This window comes from Ciconia boyciana, chromosome 8 (genome assembly GCF_034638445.1).
Source record: "Ciconia boyciana chromosome 8, ASM3463844v1, whole genome shotgun sequence".
Lineage (NCBI taxonomy): Eukaryota > Metazoa > Chordata > Aves > Ciconiiformes > Ciconiidae > Ciconia > Ciconia boyciana.
The window spans coordinates 25,782,535-25,806,793 of NC_132941.1; the positions used below are offsets into that span (position 1 = coordinate 25,782,535).

Genomic DNA, 24,259 nt, shown 5'->3' on the forward strand with positions numbered 1-24,259 from the left:
CCCTTAGGGCTTCTGATGTGTTCAAAGGAGCCTGATAACAGGTGTGAAATTCATAAAAACATTAGTTATGGGCAGCAGCTGCCAGCGAGAATATCTTGCTGTGCCAGCACTGTGTCAGTGTTTCCCACGTGTAAATGTTTTGCAATTCCCAGTTCACAAGGAATGCTGATGTTTCCTGAGAATCCCAAATCCCACCTCCAAGCCATACTCATGTATGCAAGTGGGTTTCACACGTGAAGCCAAGCTTTCACGCCCAGAAGAAAATACCTGTTAGCCAAACAGTGCAGCCTCGAAATCCACCCCTGGTACCGACGACTTGTCCTCTCTTATTCCTGCTGACGTGATGGGCTTGGTAAACCACATTGGTTGATCCCTGATGAAAACAAAGCAAAACAAATTTTGTTACCTCATTGCCCTCCGTACAAAAGAAAATCTCAGCTGGGACTAATATAAGAGAGAGAAACACAAATTCATTAAAAATCTGCATGAGCCATTGCAGTGAACTCCAGCAATTTCCTACAAAAGGGAAAACGGCAAAGAAAATAGTTGCCTTTGGTGTAAGTTGGATTTCTGTATGAACAGTGCAGACTAATTTTTTTTAAGACAATATTTGCCTCTGCTCAGAGCACCTCTGGTGGCAATGCCTTCGCGTCCGTCGCTGCCGGCAGCGGTACAAGGAGACTTGCTTTGCTGCAGGAGTGCTGCCAGGTGACTGATACACCCACAGGAAGGCAGGAGAGGACACAGAGTCCACGCACAGATACAGGCAGCACACTCCCTGCCTCTTCAGCATTTTAAAATACAGGCAGACTCATCTATTATTTTAATTATGCTTGCAAAACAAAAGCAACTTAAGGTGCTAATTTACTTGCCATGTTTAACATAACATGGCTGCTAATAATTGCAGCTGGGGCAAGAAACGGCAACATAGCAGGGCTGAGCTGAGCAAGACTGGGACCCAGCCAGGGAAGACAGTGGGATGGGAGGGAGAGAAAACAACACCTAATGCGTATGTGTGCACTTCCCAGTGCAAACAAGGGACTGGCACAATGCTGAGCCAGAGGCCTGAATTTTGGTGCTTCTTAACATTGATCTGCTGCAGGCAGAGCAGCCCCAGCCTCTCCACTGGGATGCAGACTAAACAGCCTGTCTGTGCTGTGCAGCTCCGGCAACAGTACTTTGACAAATACTTCTTGCACATAAAATATCTACAAGACCTTATTAATTGTGAGGATTACGTTTCCAACCAAGGCAGCCAAACGAAAAGTCTCAAGAGGGAGAGAGAATATAAATATTTTCTCCACAGCCAGATTCTTCACGAATGCAGATTTATCCATTTCATATCATCAGTACAAGAGCAGGCCTGGGCTTTCCCATGATTTATATCTCGCTATATAAATATTTCTTTGTCTGAAGTCACAGCAGGGAAAGTGATCATCTTTCATTTGTCCGAGAAAAAAATTTTGGCAAGAATTAAAAATGGAGGAATGGGAGAGACAATAAAGTTAAAGGTCACTTTTAAATGTGTTAGCAAAATAGCTTGATTTCTTTTTTTTCCTCTGCTTGCTGGGCCATTAACACTTTAACATGATTCAGCAAATGCATAAGTATTCATTGGAGACTTGGTATTTTGTATGCAACAGAGGGCTCTGCCTGCACAGAAATCTGGGTGAAAATTATTCCGTAACAGAAGAGAAAAAATACCCTCCTCTCCTCACCTGTTTTTATTATTATCTTTGAGAGGCCAGCATTCCAGCAGAGACCAACCTCCCACCACAGCGATTTACAACTATACTCAGAATTTCATGCCCACTTGCAATTCAATTTTAGTGAAAGGCTCCAAAATTAGCCTCTTTACGCCTGCAAATTTGCCATCTGCAATTGCTTGCGGGCACACTGAACAGCTATCCCACTCCAGAACACCTTAATGTACTGGTAAGAATAGCTGTGCCCAAAATAATCACAATAATGGTCATAAATCTTGCCTCCAAGGTTAACTGAGCAAGCCTCAACTGCGGCGCCATGATTGTGAGATTGCATTGGAAGAAGCTCTGGGAGGGAGAAGCAATTCCTCCAAAGCTGGCCCAAGGTGACCAATTCCCACCCCGTGCCACCACCGTACGACTTGATGGGAAGTCCAGGGCTAAAAAGGTTTTCAGGGCTGTTGTCTCAATCACCTCCAGCGATGCATCTTCTCGCTCCAAGACTCTCACTTCCCATTTTTGCTGCCGCAGCCACCAGAACAGGTCTCTGACATCACTTCCGCCTTCCGCAGTTATTTCAAAGGATAAAATAAATTATTTGGGGGTTGGAGTGTAAGGGATGGATGAGTTGCTGTCTGAAACGCAGAGCCCAGGTAACACAGCAAAACAAAAAACAAAACCCAAAACCTCTCTAGACCTGACCCTGAAAAAGTGACTGAGCCCAACACATCCCAGTGACTCAGAAAATAAAAGGTCAGTAGCTCAAGATTTGGTTTTTGTGTTTTGTTCTGTTTTGTTTTTTTTGCAGGGGGTTGTCAAAGTCTGTTTGAACATTTTGAGCTTACAAAGGTGAGACAGCACTACTGTGGTTTAATTTTCACCTGTCCCCAGGGGTTCAGGCTTCATCAGCGAGACTAAATGAGCGCATGCAGAAGACCCAGCAGCCAAAAATAATCCCTTCTCCCAAGACGCGCGGGTGTGTTTCTGCTGTGTTTACTCCTGGTTGAGCTCTGGCACTGCTCTGAAATTATGTGTCGCCTGGCCAAGGACCCTCAGCAAAGCACAAGTGCCCAAACTCGCCTTCCCAACAGCTTGCCACCACTCAGCCCTGCAGTGAAACCTCCCCTGCTGCAGCGTAACGCCTACCCAGTGATTACACACTCCTCAAGCGCAGCACTCCAAAAAACATAAAGCAGGTATTTTGCAATTTGTTTGCAAACCACAACAGAGGATACTGATATTTCTGTGTGGAGAAATGAACCTGCACGCTTCAAATCTCTCTTTCACACCCCCTGCACCAGAAGGAACTCCAGTTACACACTTGCTTTTGCAAAATGTTGATCTGCTGGATCTGTCCTGCAAGAGATGAACTACGATAAGATCTGTGCCTTGGGAAGATGGAGGAACTAACACATTCCTACGTGGCTGACGTAATGAGATTCTTATGTTAAAAGTACACATTGCTGTGCCATAAATCTGCACTGTGCGTGCATCTCAGAGCTTTTATTTTGCATGCTGGCATCTTTTGGAGCTTGGGAAAGCATCACTGAGAGCATTTTTGCAATTCAGCAACACTGTCAGACCTCTCCTACCTGCTGGGAGCTCCAAACAGTACCAAATCCCTCTGATTTTTCTGCTATGTCAATAATCTTGCAGGTAAACTCTTCCTAACCCTGCAAAACCACCTGCCACACGCCAACTCAAATTCTTGTCGCCAGCTACACTGAAAGTAAAAAAAGGCAGAGAGAAATGTGAGCGCATGGCGGATGGCTGAGCTGGCAGCTCGCTTGGCTGGGAACGGACTGTTCAGCAGGAAACACCAACTTCCCAACTAATCATCCACCAGTTGGGACATGGCTTGGGAAGCCAGAGCTGAAGCACGATCAAATGGAGCAAAGGCACCACCAAATATAAGCATCAGTGGCCCGAGAGCAAACCCTGGAGAGATTTCATCTAGAAAGAGCATATACTACGAGACCATTGGGAGGCAGAGATAAGTGGTGGACTGGGTTTAATCAGATGCGGGGCTGTCCTACTGATTTTATTCTCATGGTTTTAACCTTGTCATTGTAAACCAAACATATTTAAAAGAGGCAATCCAATCATCATCGCAACACCCTCATGCCTGAATGTTGGGCCCCACAGCGGGGACAATTTAGGGACACTAGTAAGCATTTCTTGCAATAGTCTAGATCAAAGAAGTGAGGTTTGGGAGAGGAACTTCTTACCTACAATTCAGCCCCAAACAAGGCTCCAAGCAAGGCAATAAATGAGCTGGCACCATCTCCAAAGAAGAGCCGTGCAGCCTCTGCCAGCCAGATGGTTAAGAAGGATGCTGCCAGGCTCTCTACTTTCCTTGGAAATCTGCTGTTTGGCCTCATCTGCATGATCTCAGTGCTCAACCTACCCTGGCTTACCTCATCCAGGAAATGAGAAAAAAATAAAGACATGGCTCCAAACCTTGTGCCAAGGCTGCAGCGGACCAAGAAGCCAAATCCTAGCTCTGCTTTTGGCCTTCCCTCCTACTGAACCTTTCCATGAGGCTGACAAACTGGGAGACACCAAGATCTCAGGTGTCTTTAAGATCAGGCTTGACTGAGCCACCTGCCAAGTGTCTCCTGGCCCGGCTTCCGAAATAAGTTTTTTCAGCCACTGCCCTGGTGGGACAAGATGCTCCCCTGCTTTGTGAAAGCAGGCTGCAGGCAGAGGCAGGAGGCTTTTCTTTAGTGTTCCTCCTGAATGAAGAGATGGGACCTCTGAGATAAGAGTTCACCGTAGCACAAACCTGTTGGAAATCAGGAACCATCAGTGTCCTCTGCTCTGAGTGCTACTGCTTTGAGAAGCATAGCATCTGAAAAAGTAGCCTCAGCTCTTTCTTAAGTATTTGGCCCTGAAAGGGAGCAGCTGTGCTTGCCCACATAAATTGAACACCCCCAGGAGAGGCGTTATCAGGGAGCATCTTCTCCTCTTACCTGAGAGCTAAATGCACCATATCTGGGGGGACTCTCCCAACCATGGCTGACATTTGTTAGGAGCAGAACCACTGCACGATTAATAGAAAATGCACTAGATAAACAACAGTTAGGGTTGTTGCAACGAATTACACGGATGATTTGCCATCTTCCACTAGAAATTCAAGTATGTGTAAACTCTGGACGTTAGGACACAAGGCAGCATCTCCTCCTGCCCCCACCTACCCATTTCTTTAGCCAACACCTGCACGGCTGCATAACAAACAGGACCAGGGCAAGAACCAAATGCAAGTGCCACGTGCCACAGCCAACAGGTGGAAATGAAGGACAAGAGACGGGAGCTGAGCAGGACATTCAAGAGATGCCCTAAGCGCATGCGACATCGTCAGACCAACCCTTGCTCAGCCATCCACAGAAGGCAGAGCTCTCCGATGTTGCAGGAGGAAAGATTTGTCATTAGAAAGCGGTGCTGGTCATCGTGAAGGCTGATAAGGTCTAAACCAATGTCCTTATCATGCCCTTAATTCCCCTCTGCTGCTGCAGGAGTACCTCTGCCTGCTGTAGCTGGCACAGGCAGGGTGCTGGAAGCAGTCCAAGAGCCACAGCTCGTGGCAGGCTGCAGCAACATCCCGCTCCGGAGGGGGACTCCCTCCTGAAAACACAGCACAGATCAGCCCAAGAACAACGCCAGCAGAGAAATGCTCTTGTAGTGCAGTGCACGTTAGTCACATGTCTGGCTCACTAGCAGAAGGGCCAGCCTCATACAAACATGGTTAGCATTCAACTGGCAGCTGGCAGCTCTTGCAGCCCCAGGGAAACCCTGACCCAACAGTGAGGGTAGGGTCAGGACTCCCCCAGCTCCATTTTTATTTATAGGGCTATCTCACATCATTAGGAATACGATTCCTTTTTTTCCAGTCAAGCACTTAATACACACCCTATTTTGGTACTACAGCCTGGACATCTCTCCAGGAGAAAAACAAAAAAAAGAAAAAAAGAAGAAAAAAAAGAAAATGAGAGGCTTTCAAAATGTTTTCAGCTGATCATATTGGCAAATGGTAAAACAGACTTTTAAAATGATAAAATGATAAAGCAAGCTTTCAAGTTTGAAGTCAAACATTTGTTTAAGCCTCTGGAGACTTATCTAACTCATTGTTTAAAATCACCTCCCAAATCCTGCCATCTTACTAAAAAAAGTCTTTTGTCCTATCAGTTGAATTTGATGCATAAAAATTAAGTTTATGGGACATTTCCTTAAGAAATTATTTTCTTCTACCAGGGCAATTCCCACAGCTGCTCTTGCAAATTGGGCGAGCTGACATCATCGAGAAGATAGTGTCCATCACCAAAACGGGGGAAAAACCTTCTGTAAAAGAGTCATTTGCTGCAGAAAAGCAAAACTATGATACTCAAAAGAAAGGAGGAAGAGAGGGAAGAGGGGGGTTTTGCTTGTGGCAGCAAAGATTTGCTTACGATCGTATTGAAGAACAATGGAGAAACCTCAGAGTCTCTGAAGTCCAGACTTAGCTCTTGTAACCCTAAACCTATAGACTTTTCCCAAACTTGAGTTTGATTCATTGAATGGACTAAGGTGGTAAATGCTTCAAAATCAGTTCCACTCTTTCCCAGGGAAAAACCCCACCAAGATGGAGTCACCCTGGAAATTTTGCCCATTTCACCTCCCAGGATCCCACCATCATGATGCAGAGCCTAGCTCGCAGGTCCAGAGCGGGAAGTGGGACTTCTTTAGCACCCGACGTGTTACCGTATCACCCACCTTCCTGCTTCCCGTGCTGTTGTCCCCCCTCTTTCCTGCATGCAGGACTCGTCTCCTCTCCCACCACCCGTATGTGTGCAGAAATAATGTTGTGTTTTCTTTTTAGACTTAGCTGAGTAATACAGTGATGTTGTCACCAAATACCCTGCAGAGGTTTTGGGGCTGGGGTTGCCAGCATTCCCTCACACCAGGCAGGATGCTGAACTGCACTCCCTTTCTTCCTTCAGTGCTCTGAATAAACCACAGCAGACCTCTTGCTCCTTGGCACCCTCTGCCTTTGACGCTTGTTCCTTTTGGCATTGCTACCTCGGCCCCTGTCCCCTGCCAGGAATGTAACACAGAAGATCTTAAGGAGAGCAGCAGAGACATCCCAGTTACCCAAAACAAGCAGTCTTTCAGCTTGGAGACAGATGGTTGGAGATGCCAAACATCACTAACACACAAGGTTTTCAAGGTGGTGTTAGCTAAAGTATTTTTTCTTAACCCACAGGAATTTTAATAAAATAGCAAGACCTTATTTCTGATCACAGCTAAAATATTTTTCTCTTGGTATAAATTTGCATGTTTTGGGTTGCCACAATCAAGTTTTATACAACCCCGGCAAAAAAAATCCCAACAAAACCAGGCTCATGTTCCAGTCACCTTGCAAATCAGATGCTGATTTCTAGACTGTGTGACTTCAAACCAGCAGGTTGGACGTTAAAATCTGCCCCTCTGAAGGCACCCAGATCAGGCATTTCTTTATCTCTGAATTAGATGTCACTACTCTAATTTCCTTGGCACAGGAAAACTACTGAGTCATCCTGCGCTCCTACATTTTTGGGATTAATTTGCAAGGCCAGGACAGGTGTTATAAAAAAATCTTCCCGTCTTCATTCCAGGAATCAAAAGGGACAGCTGCACAGACAACAAGTACTTGACAAACAAAGCATCTTGTCGGCTGCTGACAAAAATAACAATTTAAACAATAAATCCTTGCATGGTTGCCCTATTTTTTATATTCAGAGCAGTTCTGCTAAATTACCTCCTCTAAATGAACCCGTTTCAGCAGTTTGGCTTATGCTCATTTTGCAAGCAATAGGTTTGACATTGCAAAAGGAGAACTGCTTTGCTTTGATGCCTGGGGTCTGTTACAAGGCTGCTTGGATCATGCCAAGACGCGGGACCACCAACAATCCAAAAACCAGTTATCTTGCAAAAAGAGGGAACATAAAGGATGTTCTCACTGCAGTACTGATAAGTTTGGGGATTGAACACCCATAGAAAGTGATCAAGCACCTCTATTTAACCTCCGAGAAAACCAAAAAGAAGGGAAATACGCGACCAGAAGGTACGTGACTAGTTAAAAAACACAGAGATGGTGTAGCCCGGTGACCTCTGCCGGCAAATCCAGTGCCTGGCGGTGCACAGAGCCATGACTGACAGCCAGCTGAGCTGCTTTGCACTGTGCAATAGCATCTGCGTGAGAAATGCTGCATGAAAACAGAGCAGCACAACACCACTCCCCTACCAGGAAAAACTAGCCTGCATCTTCTTTTGGAGAAAAGTATCAGGTTACGGAAATAGTAAACTGAGTATCAGTCCCTCAGATTTCAGGGACAAGAGGAAAGGAGAACAAGGGTACATATTTTGACTACACATTAACTTCAGTATCAAAAAAATTTCCAGGGAGGAATTGTATTTACATGTAATCATATCTTTTCTTGAATATGAGATTTAGGAATTTAATTAATGGGTTGTGGCGCTCTATGATAAATAAGCCACTGTACATATCCTGTCTCTTACCGTGGCAAGGCAGGCACCCTATCCCTTAAAACAAGCAAGACAGACAGACAGGACTCCTGCATCAAATACCATGCAAAGAAAAACTTGCAGTACAGTGTCAGGAGATTGTCAGCTGAGCTAAATTTTGTTCAGTTATAAGATGCAATCAAAAACACAAGCTCTGCTGTTCAGAGATACCACGTGGGACCGGCTTACCCAGAGGGTCCTCCAGCAAACGCCAGGAAAGCGATATCCCGTTTCATCAAAACCATTCCCTTTGAGCTCCAAAAATTAGTTCAACAAACGAGGACTGTCGTTAACTTACCTTTAAAAGCTGAACTGGCGTGGTGGCACTGCTCTACCACAAAACACAGCAAGCCACATTCAGCAGTTTTGTGTTCCTATTAACTCAGTTTGCAATAGATTTTCAAACTTGGAGGCCAACATCTAACCATGGCTATGAGCAGGCAGGTGGGAGACCAGCTCCATCTTCTGCTAAGTAAGAAAGCAGAATCTCCTTCCACCCTCCAAGCTAGCACAGGCTGGACTGAGCCCATCTCGGCTCTAAACGATATGGGGACAAGATACCTGTTTTTAACGTGCCCTTCACATCCCTCTCAGGAAAGAAATCCTGTACCTTTTGAGAAGCTCTAGCAATTTCATAAGCAGTGAGAGCTACAAAGGATCTGCATTTCAAGCAGCTTCATCAGGTTCTAAAATATATATATTTCTGTCAAAGAACGAATCCTCTTGCGTCACTTCTCCTCTACAGAATATCGTGGCAGCCTGCTGAAAGAATAAAGCTGGACACAAGCCCAGGCTGGTGGGCGCTTGGCATCACAGCCACACGCTGCCTTTCGCTGCCTCATTCAGTGTCCATGATGGACACGCAGTCTTGAACCCCATGCGCTTGACTTTGCAATGGTCAATGGTCGCCAGCAGGCAACAGGAGATCTCTCTCCACCTCAGTGATTTTTTTACAGTTTGCAAAGTGCAAAAGCACAGCAGGAAAGACTGCAGAGAAACTCAGCCAGAACCACCACACAGAACATGGTTAAATGGGGGAACTCCACTGGGCAGACCAAAAGTTCACTTGGCCGGAGAAAATCATTAAGATGAATTCATGGAAGGAAAGTTCATCAAGGACTATCAGGAAGAAAAGCACGGACTCTGGTATCTCAAGTCGTAAATCAATGGAAGCTGGAACTATGCACTGTGGCATCCCAGCCATAAACTCTTCCCTAGGCCCCACTCTCTGCTGCTGCTGGAAACTACAGACGGGGCCAAACAGACCTCAGTTACCTCCTCAGTCCCCTCAGTATTTCTGTTGGCTGAAGGTGGGCTTATTTTCACTGTAATACCATTGAATGTGCCACTCTACACAACAAGCTGCATGAGCCAAGTCCAAGTTGAGGACTCAAGTTCGGAGACACCAGGATGAAGGTTTCCTGCCCCATCTACCTGTGCATCTGACCCATACAAGCTGCAAGACAGACTTTTAATTACATGAGCACACATGGGATTACCTAGACCCTTACCTAAGTCAGCACCAAGAACGTTGTACTCTTCTTGAACAAGTGGCTATTCAGCATTTCCCTCACCCCTCCCTAAACCAGGTGTAGGCACAGGTCTTAGTCATTACACACTGCTCAAAGGCTGGTTGAAGAACAGTTACACATTTTCCTTGGCGATTATTGTTACTTGGTCCCTCAAAAGTTCATGCAAACTCCCAGTGTCTCTCTGAGGGCGGCATCATCCCCAATTTTACAGCCACAGAAGAGTAGCAGAGAGTGAGGCAAACAGCAGATGAAGACTTGAGCTCCTGCTATTAAGCCCTATAAAAATGGCACGTTTGAAGAGCAGCTCCCCCGGACTTCAAGCTGCACCTCCACGAGCTCGACGCTCCTCACATCCATCCCCATGGTCTCAGACCAGCTTTGCCAAGACGGGAGCAGATGCAATGAGCTGCCCCAGCCACGGCTGAGGTGACTCCGTCCAGCATCATGCCCAGGGTCCCTGGCAGAGGCAAACACACAACTCAGCTCCCTGCAGCAGCAGTCACCTCCTCTAAAATGAGGGATTTTTTTCCCTCTTCCCACACCTGCTGGCAACACAAACAAATGACCTTCCAATCAGAAGGGCTGGGCAGGCCTAAAAAAATGACCTCCTGCCCGACACACTTTTTTGCACCACAATGGAAAGCTGAAAAACGGTTTGGTATCGAAGAACACATTTTGTTCTGCCAGAGAGGCTGCGAAGACCTCAAGGTCAGAAAGCCTTGGAAATGTAGGTACAAATGGTCGTTTTCCAAAGATGCACAAAAAAGCTCACCTCAACAAACCCAAAGTGCTGCATTTAAAGAGAAGCCACGTTAAAAAAAATAATAAAATGTATGCAAACCAGCACCTTTCTCAAGCTCTGCTCTCCAAACAGGCCAACACATTTTAGCACCCATTCAGTAGATAAAACTTTTGACACACATAGTTGTAACTGAGCCAAGCTGTAAGTAAACGAAAAAGGACTGCTCTGTGAGGGACACGAGGCAGCACTAGCAATGAGCTACGAGTCCTACAGGCAAAATCCTAACTTCTCAGCATCCCATTTCGTGACATACATCCATGCCGAATGCCTTGACCAGGCTTTTTTGCATCCCTCCTTTTGTTAATGATATACTCCAAGTAAATTTTCACTTAGAAATGATTAAGCTGTGAGACCATTAAGGAACTATTTCTCACTTCCCACAGCTGTGATTCAGAGCTAAATCAGAAATAATCATTAGTCACCCCGCTCAAGATAATAGTAAAATAATAAACAGTAACCTGAATTACATGGCGTTTCTCTTCATGGACTTTTAAGATACCAAAGTGTATAAGCACTGTGACCAAAGTACAAGTTCAAGGCAGGGCATACCATTAGAAGCATTAATACAGGCCCCACATGCCACTTATCTTTTGTGGGCATGTACAGCTGCAAGTTTATCTAAAACACCTGGTTTCAGATAGATGAGGTATTTTCATTTTTAAAGACTAATTAAAGACACCCTCCAGGATCAACAGCCCAGTAAAAAAAAAAAATGCAAGTATGCCAGCACTTCTCTTGAAAACCCTCCAGAAAAACAAAACCCCCGTGGCCTAAATCTAAGCTGCAGCTGCAGTGCACATGTCTGGGTAGCGTGGGGTCTTCAAAACCATTTGCTGTCTTGCCTAAAACCACTTGTAGGGGCTGCCCAAGGAGAGCATGGATGGAAACCTATGCCTGAGTTACACGGTTTGGTAGAGAATTGTAACTGGCCGTGACTTAATTGGTGCAACCTGAAAACCAGACAAGGCTGGAGTCTGTTTATCCAGGAGTCCAGCAGCAGGACAGGAAACAACATGCTGACTCAAAGTGCTTCAACTCAGAGCTGGAGAAATTACCATAGGGTTTAGGTGCCCCAGCCACCACCCCAGATGGCACCCACCATACTGACCACCACCAGCAGCAGTGGTGCTCAGCTGTGCTCCTCCAAACGAGGCCCCTGGGAGATGAGGAGATATCCTGCAAAGCCACTAGTCCTGTTGGGAAAGCAAAAGACTAACCTCTGAGCACACCCATAGGGATCAGGCCTGACCTACCTGCCCCCCCGCCTTGGAGGGAAGGGGTGTTCAGGCAGGAACCACCCACCCCAGCAGAAAAACCTTTCCACTTTTCCGCGTGCATGCCCTACTACAGCTCCAGGAGATGGTCTGTCCGTGCAGCCTCCTGGAAAACATACCCTGCTGCTCCTGCTGCCATGGCACTACCAGGGAACACCAGACAAGCCTTCCTGCACTTGGAGAAGGTCCACCAAGGTCCCCAGCTTGCAGCTTCTGAGGCTGGACCACACCAAGCTGATTATTTTGTTTCCCATGCCCTGGAGGGCTCAGCCTCCCTGAACCATGGAAAGAAACAGGCATTCATATTTAGGAGCCTGCAACTTTTTCTGGCTTTTCTTCCCTGAAGTTCCCCAAATTGAACATCCATGTTCTTACAGAGCATGGTTAATAAACACGGGTCTGGCACACTGGCAGCCCTGCAAAACAGCAAGTGAATGAAACAGCAAGGTGGGGGCAACAGACTAGAAAGGTAACTTCTTAATAGGAAAGGACTTCAAAAGAAATAGGGAGAAAAGGGGAAAGAGCTATAGGAAACAACAGAAGTCAAAATAACAGCATATTGAGATAGCTAATCTGCTGACCTTTCTGTGATCTCTGAAGAAAAGAGATGTAAAGCAAAAAAAGTGATAGAAAATAAAACAAGAAATGCTAAGCATGCGACGAGCAACTAGAAAACAATCACCTTTTACTGTCACGGTGCAATGAGTTAGGCACCGTGTTTCACAAAATAAATCATGGCTGTAAACCCAAGACTTTTGAATCGCTAGATAAAACATCAGAAACACTGTCTTGAGTAATTCAACCCAGACCAAGCCACGCTAATTCCCTTAAATCAGGGCTCTGCTGCCTGCTGCACTGTTGCCTGTGCAAGTGTCACTGTAATAAGCTACCCAGAACTGCTTTGAACATAAACAACCTTAAAGATGTTTTGGTCTTTATGTTCAAGGCAATAGTAAAGAATAAGCATGCGAGGAGACGAATGCATGGTTTGGGTTTTTTTAATAAACTTTTTATTTTACATTGCATTGCAATTAAACTGATGAAGCTGTACATACGTTACTGCACAGCCTGTGATATCACTCAGTCCATCTGAACTCTGCCCTGTGGCTGCAGTTTTTTCAACATGAGAATAGTTTTTAAGCAAAGAAACTAAGCCTCTTCATATTTCCTCAGGGTTGTCATCTGATCTTGTGGGCTTTTTCCTTCTCTTTAAACAAATCTAAAGAAAACAATCTAAATTATTTTTACATGTTAATTTATCTTTAAATAAGACCACATAATTTGCAGCTGTGCATGTAAGCCCTACACAAGCAAAACTCAACTATCATAAGTTACAGCTTTGTGATCCACTGGGCTACGGAAACAGCATCCCGGTGAATGCAAGGGTTGTCTCATGCCATGCCATTCAGCTTCCTGGAGACACTGTTAGAAGACCAGACAGATGACAAAGCTGTAACACCCTGAAAAAGGCAGTTTCAGTACTGGGCTTTCATTCTCCCCTAAGCACTTGTAAGGACATCCAAAGAGAAACTCACTGAAAGCAGCCAGCAAGGATGACACCTGCCTGCTGCCAGGGGCAGGACTCTGGCAGACAGCTCTGAGCACCTTTATCTTATGACCTATGTTGAGCTGCATTTTTCATGCACCCACAGGGACATGCAAGCCACACAGCCACTCACCCCGGCGAGGGGCCAGCCTTTCCAGGGCAGGGCCATGCCCATGCCCATGAGCGCGGGCTCTGTGGCAAGCTCTTTCCCTGGAGCACACTGCACCATCTGTATCCTCCTGCTTGTTACGAAAATGCTGCTCAGTGGGGAGAGGTAACAAGCTGCGGAAATACCAGCGACACCGCAGGTGTAGGGAGAACAAGCTGCTATTTCGACGGGGCTAAAAGAACTGCTCAGCCCTGAATGCCACGCTGTGCAAGAGCCCACACAATAAACAAGGGCAGTCCCACAGCTCCATGCTACTCACTTACTGCTGAGAGCAGGATTTCACCACTGGGGCACACAGGAGGCCTGTGAAAGGAACATTAAGTCTTTAAGGTCATCATTAAAGACTGTTCTTCTCCCCCAAAAGTCAGTCCTGAAACTGGCCACAAATAAATGCTTTATTTTAATGAGGTCTGTGAACGGAAGGACACTGCCCGGCATGTAGAGGACTTCATGCCTCTTGCAATGTCATAAATAGAAATGAAGAGAGCATTTCCATACCAAGCAAAGAGAGATTCCTGCACACCGAGCCTTGGGTCTTCAGCAGAATTAAGATGCCTTGTTCATTTTTAAGGACAACACGTACAGAAGTAAAAAATTTTAAGTTTTCTTCTTTGTACCTTACCATAAGCTTCTATTAATAAATGGGTGTGCAATTAAAACATCCTCAAACTAGCCTCAAACTCCAGAGAGCACTCAGGCTGAATTTAGGTTTTAAATCCTGGGCTTATAATTATTCAATTTCCAAAACAAGGAGCACAGTCAAGGAACACAGCGAGTCCGTCTTGCAACATCTAGCACTACTGCACCTTTCAAAAGCTCACAGCTAATCAACATCACCTGTGAAACCCATTTTTGACATATTCTTGGACAGTGAATAATGCTGGAAACGTCCAACCTCACAAAACCTTGTCTGTGAGAGAAAGATTAACACATCACCCACACTATGAAGAAGTGGTAAAAGCTGAGATTTTGTTAGCAATAAGGATTTTTATGAGTCATAATGATTCATGGTACTGGGAGAATGAAAAACGAGGATTAAGTAAGGGGCAACAGAAGGACGAGCTGCCATACTAATAGAGATCTCAGTAGGGCAAATTATTCTGTGCATCCCATCTTCATTTTCTAATGGAACCGTCTTGGCTGTTGCAGCTACAAAAGGTGTCATGAAAAATTCACCACCATATTAAAACTCCTCTGAGCTACAACATTTAGGCTGCTAGTTGTGGGAGCACATTGTGCTGTTGCCTGCTCCTTCATCAGGCAAAATCTCTGATCCATTGCCAATGCCTCAACCTTCCTGAACCACACTATGTAATTGCACTGAGACTGAACGCAATCGTCCATGTGCATATGCCAATAATTGTGCTGATCAAGGGACCCCTATCAAAGTGAAATGCCTTATCCCGTACCTCTGATATCAACTTGAGATTGTTGAAACTGAGAAGCCGCTGAGACCGTGTCAGGAGTGAGAACTTCCTCTACTGCAACGCATCTCCCTGGCGACAGACCAGGAAGATCGCTAATGGGGTATCATCGCTGTTTCACCATCATTACCAAAAACCTCTTGTAATTAGTGAAATCATGCCTTTTCTCATTCTATCACATACCTAGCAGATAAGTACATGAAAATACGCCTACAACTGTTAACCAGATAGTATCTGTTTTGACAGTCACCGTACGAAGGTCAGCCACAATCCTGCTTGTAAAGATCATTTTTCCAGCCCAGGGTGGAGGCAAAGGAGAGAGATTATTCTGGAAGTTCAGTAATGCCTCTCTCCTGTCACAGCAATAAACAAAACTCCCATACACGGCTCATGTCTTGGACCTCCCCTCCCTGAAGTAATCCCTAAACCACAGGTTTTTGCATTTCCAAGAACACCTTGCCACACAGGCGCGCTTTGTTACGCGTGGTTTTGGTTGCATTCCTATCTGGACAGATTACCAGTGTGTTCAAAATGCATTAAATCCATCTGAAAAATTTATGATGAGGTAAAAAAAAGAAAAATCAACCGGCAAAAGCAGCCCAAAAGACTTAACATCAAGATTTCTTACGGTTCTGATTTAAAACCTGGAAAACGTATGCACAGCCAGAGGGACCCAGACCTCACATCCCAAATCCAAGAAGTAAGGGAGGGCAGCTGGCAAGTGGAAAACGATTTCTGGCCGTGACTGCGATTTGCAATTTTAATTTCTAACTGAATCATGCTCCAGCTATTGTTATTTTTCTTTGCTGTGTGTTTTATTTTTTTTAAAAACTGGCTCTGCAGCAAAGCCGATCGGTGGTGGTGGCGGCTGTCTCGCCAGCTTCTCCCCCCGGGGGGGGGGACCCGGGCAGAGAAAACCCGAAAAGCCGTGAGTGAGGCAGTCGCTCAGCCTTCTCGCTGACTCAACCTTCGGCCTCGCCTGGGAGGCTGCCGGGGTGGCCGTTCTCTGTGAGGATCGGCGCGGAGAGCAGCCAAGTCGGCAGCCCTCGGAACGGCTGCGCGGGGCACGTGCGGGATAGCGTATTTGCCGAATGCCGGCGGAGGGATGTGTGACCAACCTGCGGGACAGCCGGGCCCTCGCCCAGGTGCTTGCAGGAAACGCACCTCGCCCACGCATTTGCACCAACGTGGACCAACTCGCGGCGAGAGCACTCATCCTCAGCACCCAGCACCGTAACGTTTTAATGTCCTTCTGCGAGGTGACGGGTGTTTTTCCAAAAGAAAAACTCTGGGTCTGGTCCCGGCGTTGAGCAGAAGGCGCCCACCAGCCGCCGATGTAACCCGCGGGGCTCGATCCCAAGCCAACGGAGCCCGGGGAGCCCACGTCTTCCCAGCGCTGCCAGCCTTGGTACGAGCCCCCACACCCGTGAGGAAAGCGGCGACGCCAGGGATTTAGGAAGACGGTTTCCTCAGCGAGCTGGACGCCCCTCACAGCCCCCTTAGCCTCAGGCAGCGCCGGCCCCCGCCCCGCCCGCCGGCCCCGCGGCGCGGCCCTACCGTCTGCTGTCGGCTCGACATGGTGACCGGCGACGGGGCCGGGCCGGGCCGTGCCGGGGCTATAAGGGCTCCCGCGACACGTAGCGCGTCCCTGGGCCGGCCCCTCTCGCCCTGCGCCCGCCCCCGCCTCCTCCTCCTCCGCCCCAGCTCGCGGCGAAGGGAGGCCGGCAACCCCGGGCGGGGAAGCGGGACCGGGGAGGGAGCAACGTCCCGCCCCAGCCCGGCAGGGGGGCTCTGAGGTAAGGGGCGCAGCGCCGGGGGAGCGTCATGGCGGTGCGGGGTCCGGCACCCCAAAGGACGAGTCACCACTCGCGACCGAGGGGACAACACGCAACGACCTCCCAGCATGCTGGCCTAACGATGCCAGTGTAGAATTCCCTTGAAATTAACTGACGAGTTTGGGCTCAGCTATGGCATCCTGCCTGCAGACATACAGCTGACAGGCAAGCTGGCTTCCCGCTGTCAGGGCATGGAGGGGAGAAAGGCCTGTTTCACCGCTGAAATAGGGGCATTTGGCCCAGCTGTACCTCTAGGGTAAAAGGCATCATCCAGGTAAGGATGAGTCCTGCTCCCGACTCAGACCACACATGCGTTCAAGGAGAAAGAGGAGGAACAGGATCCCACACAAAAGAAGTCAAAAAATCACCTCTAGAGGAAGATGATAATGTTTAAAACCAAGCAACACTGTAGGCTGGTCCCTGACCATTTGGCCAAAGTGCCAAGAAGGTTAGAAAGAAACACACAGGAGTCCCCTGACATATAAAGCAGGTGAGGGGAACAGAAGTCCATGCCTGACAGCTTTGTCAAAAATCCTTTGGAAAAGCTCAAATCCCAGAACATTGCTGAACTGAAGGACAGGCAACATCCTGGTGGAAGAAACCACACTACATCCTTGGGATGGCCCATGAGCCAGTGATGAAGGAAGAAACATTCCCTGTGGGTGTGTAATTCTGCACATCGTGTTATTTGTGTCCGTCTGGGGATACACAGCCTGATCCAGCATGGCACTTCCCCTCTGACCACTTCCTCTTGATCCCTACCCATCCATCCATGAATCCAGCCCAGGGCTATGAGGACAGCTATGCAAATAGCGCTGCCTCTCCTCTAGGAGGAGGTAACTCACTTCTCATCATGCCCAGAACAGCAAGCGCTCTCTCTAGGTCCAACATGAAGAGCCTGCTTTGGGCATGGGAGTTGTGAGCATCTCCTGGTACCTGTTCATCACACAACCACCAGGAGCCATGAATGTCCTTCACCATAAAAATACTCCCGTTTCATCTCTGCCCTTCATTCCAGTAGAGTTTAAAATGCTGGTGCCCTGCATGAAGACCCTCAATGGAAAAGGAAAAAGATGGGATTTTGCAAATCTCCCTGAGAAGTGTGAGAAGGACCCTTAAAACAGAAAATGGGAAACCCCAAGGGAAAGATGAAAGGAAAGATAGTGGAATAAATGGGGTTCCTCATTTATTAATAAATGAGGTTCCTCAAATGAGGGCTCACTGGAGGAAGAACAAGGCCCAGTGTGTGGAAGGAGGAGCAGGGATGATGTGGAGATGAAGGAATGGGACTGGGAGGCAGCAAGCAGCAGCTCTTCAACCAACTCCTGAAGCCAGGCAACTATTACAGTGCAATCAACTATCAGCTGAACTAATGCCCAGTGTAATTCCAGTTAAACCCATGGTATTACATTTGGGATTAACTCAGCTAAATAATACCGGGGTCACTTTCTAACATCTCTCATTTTGTGCCTTTCCTTACACTGGTTTTTCCATTGTCCAGCTGCAGATTAAGTTCCTGCCATAAAAACAATATAGCATGGTTGGAGGAACAGGCGAACAAGCTCGAACACATTAGCCATTGGAAAAGCACATCATGGTACAAGGAACCCTCCAGCAACCACTGCCTAGCCAGGACACAGGCTACATCTTGTCCCCTGGACGACATCAGGAGAAGGACACATTAAATGACTGAAAGTCTGGGGGTGCACAGCAAAATGGCATGAGCTGCTAAGCTTTCCCACAAGCATGGTGGCATCCAGCATTATCCAAGGCTGCTTAGTCTGTTTAGCTGCTGCTCAGAAGCAACTGTATGCCATGCCCAAATCAAAGCACCCAGAGTCAGCATCTCATCTTTTATTTGCACACGGATTTGAGCAAATTTGTTAACATGAGAGCTTCAGAACTGATCAAATCAATGTTGACCTGGCAGGAAAAGTATGTAAAATCTCAGGGAAAATACAGGTGATTACAGATTAACCATAGTTGTCATTGTATTTGTGGCTCTGCTCTACAGGAGCATAGAAGAGCCAGTTATTATCTCTGGTGAGTTAATTATGCATCTTAATTTCTGTAAGTATTATTTTTAGGTGGGGTTTTTTTTGTTTAGTCGGATAAAAACATTTAATATTCTCCTCTTGCAGGATGAATTTTAAATTCACATCTTTACACCCTTACCATGTTACCTTTCCTTTGTGTATCCTCTTGGAAAATGGGTTCAAAATGTGCCCAACAGACCAAAGCAAGTGGGGAAATACATTTACTGAATAAAGAGGTGCAGCAAGAAGGGGTCTGTGTAAAAGAAAAGGCAGAAAGAGGGGCTTCTGTAACCATAGACCACTATAAAACATTCTGGCCTGATATACAACTAGTTTCAGTGAGGACATTTTTGAAGGAAAAACAATTCTTTCTCATTAAAAATGAACAGTAGAAAGGTCAGTGGAAAGACAGAAAACTTGTGTTACCATGTAACAGAAAAAATAGCATTGAGAGCATGTAACACCTCCACGTTTCCCCTAGATATCTATCAGTGAGACAGAAAACAAGTCAACGTTATCTCCATTTGTTGCATCATTCTTCCTTTCTTTCTTCGTCAAAGCTATCTCCCTTCTAGGAATTAAACTGACTGCTCATAACCTGCCTGAGAATTTGTGCAAATAAGAAACATTTTGTGTATAAAAGATCAAGGCTTTTTTCTCCTCTATTTTCCCAAGCACAATGCAGAAAATGGTATGAACTTCTGTAACATTAACTTCTAATAATGAAATATATGTGGCTATTGCCTCAAGTTTTAATTTGTGTGTGCTTTTCAAGGAAGTAATTGATGAAACAGAATCAGAAATTAAGCAAAAAAAATCTAGTTGCTTACCTTGAGACATGCAAATTAGTGACAATTAATTTTCATTAAAGAACTTCTTGGGCTATTTAACAAGCTGTAAGAGCTTCAGCCTACTGTAGCTGGGGAAAGAAGCAGCACCACAGCAAAGCAGGCAGGGGGTCAAAATCTCTTCAGATGGGGAAAAAAAAGGGCACTTGAGCAGCCTCCCTGCTTGGTAAAAAGCAGCTTCAGGAATGATTTGGCAACTTTCGGGCCCTATTACATATGCTGAAGCATTACAGGGAATATTTTTATTTGTGGGTATTCTCACTCTGCTTACAGGATCAGAGGCTTTTGTTCCTCTCCTTACTGGGAGGGACAGAAGAAAGTTATGCCCCAGGTAACTGCCCTTCTGCACGCAGAACAGGGATTATTAAGCACTCCCTTCGAAATTCTGTATTGCCCTGATACCCAGATCTCAAAGAGACAAAAAATCTCCAGACAAAACGCTTTCTTAAGAGCCCATTGTGCAACCTACTGTTCCACTAACAGGACCCACAGAGAGCAAAATATATAACTCCACCAAATGGGCTTGTGAGGCATTTGCTACAGCCATCTTGCCAGTTCAAAATCCACTGCAGCATCCTCCTAATCAAAAATCCCACCCAAGCATAACCCAAGAAATTACCCCAAAGTGCCAAGACTCATGTGAACACTTGCAAGCCAGGCACAACCACTAGTTTCCTCAATATCCACCTCGACATGCCTAGTGTAACAAGTTCACCAACAACGAAATGTCACTCGCAGCCCCCTGCCCACATGCAAGGTGGCAGAGGTGGAAATTAAAACAGGCCACATCCTTTTTGCTGATAGGATAGTATCAACCCCAGAAGTACTGCAGCCTTTGGGCAAGTGTCATGGAAGAAGAGGGGTGTCCCTTGAAGTGTTCCCCCACATGAAAGATATAAAGGGGGAGGTCACCGTCCCTGATTTTGCACAACTATGTACTCTTAAATCCTTGCACAAATTCCCTTACCTTGCTGACATCTAGCTAGAAAAACATCACCCAAATTAACATTACAGCCTCAGGAGGAGCCCAAAGATCAGCTGCAATGTTATTAGTGACACCATTCCCTCCACAGCTCCCACCCGCTCTGCAGTGTAAGTTTGGCAAAGCAGGAACAAAGGGTGGAGGAAGCAGGAAGAATGGCCGAGCTTGAATCTGTGTGCCATGGAAGCCAAGCTCTCAGGTATGCCAGGGCTATGCTAGCCAGATAAGTGAGCCTCCCTGCACTCAAATTACTCCACTACTAGACTGTCTCTGCTCTGTTTTATTTCCTTTCCTAGCATCGGGGAACCTGCAGATGAAGGCTTCAGCTTCAGTGCCTTGCTTAGTTTTTCAAGTGATGGAGACAAAGTTGTCGTCTTCAGCACTATTTCTTCTCAGCTTCTCCAGCTTTGTTCAGATGATGTTTTCCTACATGATCAGCAAAGCGCTTGCACTTCCACGCTCCCCCAGTCCACAGCTGCCACAGCAGTACTCTGCCACCTGCAGACAGTGAGGAAGAGATCCTACAGAGGACAAAGCCTAAAGACAGCTCTCAGGAGGGAGCCCATGGGGGAAATAAGTGGAGAAACACCTAAGAAAGGCAGACCAGGGCTCAGCAGCTTTTGGTCCTATGCAGACAACAAAGTCCCAGGGGAGGCTGTCACCCCAGTTAACGGAGCATCCTTCAGTCACCAAGAGTCTAACAAATTCTACTCATCAAATACCGAATGCATTAAGATCAGTACCTTTGAAAATTAAATATTCCACAAATTAACATACATAATACCTTTGGTATCGGCCCGCAAAGATACTAACTCCGCTACTGAACTGCCCCAACAAGCAGTTCCAGCTTATCTACCTCACCTTTCACTCATGGCTTTTCACAAATAGTTTTGAATCCCGTGTATAAATCAAGTCTGGATCTGCAGCCCTAAAACCTCACTCATGAAACGTCAAATCAGGAAGTTTTACAAACTACAAAAGCAAAGCAAAGCACAGTATGTTGGAAGCATCAGAGATACAGGCTGGTAGGGCACTAGCTGCTGGCATAAGCAATTAGGCCTTTTAACGAGAGCAGGAAACATTATTTTTTCTCTCCTTGTTCTATAATTCAGACATGTGGGATCATCCACAACTTTTGGAATGCTGTTGGAGATAAACAAAAGCTCCAGAAGTGACAACAAATCAGCCACAGAAACCTCCAGCATTGGCAACACCCGCTGCTGTTGGGGACTGCTACAGCCAGCCAGAAAATGTAACTTCAAAACCAGTTTGCCAAGATTTCACAATGGGAGAATAGAGCCCAAGCCAGGAACAGGCTTTGCATGGACCCAGGTCTTTGCATCTTTAAAGCATCATCCAGAAGTCAGGAAAACAAAACACTGCTCTCATTTTAGAATAAAGAGAATTAGAGAAGACAAGAAGAATATCATAGTAATCAGTGCATTCCGATCACCGAGGCAGGAGATATATTAAAATTCAGCTTAAGCTCTCAAACATCTTTGAATCCTTCTGTAGAACTGCACCCTTGTGAAATCCTTCACAAGGGTGAAGAGAGAGCTTTTAACAAGCTGCTATCTTTGCAACTATCTCTGCCTCTAAGGACAATTTAACAGCCACCTTCATGCTCCACACAATTCCCATTGATGGGCACACGCGCTGCCCCCTATCCGCCCACCCACTTCTCATATTACTTCAGAGTTCATTTTAAACAACCCAGAATTGGGAATTCCAGGTGTTTTGTTTTTTAAATCACTGTGTCTCAGTGACACAACCACTAATGCTCACCATCAGGCTCTTACTTTCCTACACACCCTCTGGTCTGTAACTGACAGCTCTGAAGGTTCCCAGTGCAACTGGTCCAGCCATTGGGATGGCATGCCCACACAGCAAGCCCATATGTAGCAAATCCCCATAATCATTAGGGAAATGGTAATAATGAAAAATGTACAATCACACAGCCGCTTCTTTCACTCTCCTTTTTAGAGCAGGTACAAACATTTGCCCTATCCTTTGAGCACGACTCAACACCCAGATCTCTAAGTTCTGACAGGGGTCCTTGATTTTTCTCACTCACCTCTTTATTCTTATTTATCTTTTTTTCCTTATTCATCTCTCTCTTCTTTCCTCTGCCTGTCTTTAAAAACCTACAGTGCCTTAGAGATTTCTCTGCCAGCCCTGCAGAGGCCAGAGCAATCTCAGCTCCGTTTTGCAGACAGACCGCACGCTCTCCTTGCATTTGTATGCCACAGCTAAAGAGCAACAACCGGTAATGCAACCAGGACAGCAAAGGATTTCACTCCAAGGCGCAGGCAATTCAAAGTGCATTACAAACTCAAGCCATGACCCACAGCTGGGGCAGATGTGAGGCTCTAAACTACGATCTGAATGGCTCAATGTCTCAGTGCGGATGCTGGGCTGTACATGCAGCTTCACCTAGTGAGCTAGCACGGAGATGATCAAGCAATGGCTGCTTTCACAGCAGAGGAGCTGGTGTTCATCTCAGGACAGACATGCAGGTTGAGATTTTGAAGACACAATGCAGAGACAGGGCAGGTGATAGAGCAAAAAGCCATTGGGCAAATGCAGAATGAGAACTGAAAGGGCTTTTATTTGCCCGAAGGCTGCTGGCACTGCCTCATGTTGGATCTCAACAAGTATAAAAAATATCCCTACCGGGGCTTGGATGACATTCTACAAGCAAAGGAGTATTCGTCAGGAAAATGGCAGCAGAAATAGCCAGCAATTTCTGTCTGACTGACTTTCCACAGCTGGTCAGGGCAGCTTGTAGATCCAAACACAGAAGAGCTCAGCCAAGGCAGGTCTTTGACGCTGCAGTTTGCTCTACTGATAAAAGTGCACTGTTTTCTTTGCACTCACCTTGAATGATGAATTAGTAACATCAACTTTACAAATCTCTTTGGAAGCAAGGTAAGGGTTCATATCTTTTTGTGGTGTGTCATATTGCAGTAAAGATATTTCAGTAAAGATATTTATTTATTGTGTGTAATTTTCTGCTATAGATCCATTGCCTTTGCCCTATGTGATTTCTTGTCCCTATCACAGACTTTGGCCCGTATCCCTACCTTGTCCCCTTTACAACACTGGAATAAAGATCTCAGTTTCCAAAATTACCCCAAAGGCTCATTTTTACAGACCCACTTTTGCTACAGACTGCTGCAATCTGGCAACTCAGGTGAGAAGATTAAAAGCCACATATGTCTTCTTCCAAAAGCAGGTTAGCACAGAAAAAGGCATAAGATAGCCAGCCTGGTAGATAAAACTGTCACCAAAGCAGTCACGATCAAAGGAGAGTCAACAGAGGTTAAGGAAGGGACAAGAAAACCCAACCTTTCTACAGCCAGGTAGCATTACAGCTGGACAGGCACGGGCAGGTAGCAAAGTTGGCTCCTATCACAACATTTTGAAGTCTAAGTTCATCCTAATCCTCTTGCAAAGAAACCAGCACTGCATGAGAGCAGCTCCTACCAGTCACTCCCCTCTGTGTCCAGACTCCAGGCAGTTATGAAGACAAGCTCTCTCAAGCACCAAGCACTTTTTCAGCCAGCAC

At 46.2% G+C, this 24,259-nt stretch overlaps 1 protein-coding gene across 1 annotated transcript in view; it reads right to left on the reverse strand.

Moving 5' to 3' along the window:
* PAPSS2 (3'-phosphoadenosine 5'-phosphosulfate synthase 2) overlaps nt 1-16,637 on the reverse strand; it is a 30,678-nt gene extending 14,041 nt beyond the window's left edge. Inside the window, exons 1-2 of the mRNA XM_072870357.1 lie at nt 16,548-16,637; nt 268-373 (exon numbers count right to left, since the gene is read on the reverse strand). Of these exons, the coding sequence (XP_072726458.1) occupies nt 268-373; nt 16,548-16,568 (127 nt within the window). The 5' untranslated portion in view covers nt 16,569-16,637. The remainder of the gene's footprint in view (nt 1-267; nt 374-16,547) is intronic.
* Nucleotides 16,638-24,259: the final 7,622 nt, after the last annotated feature.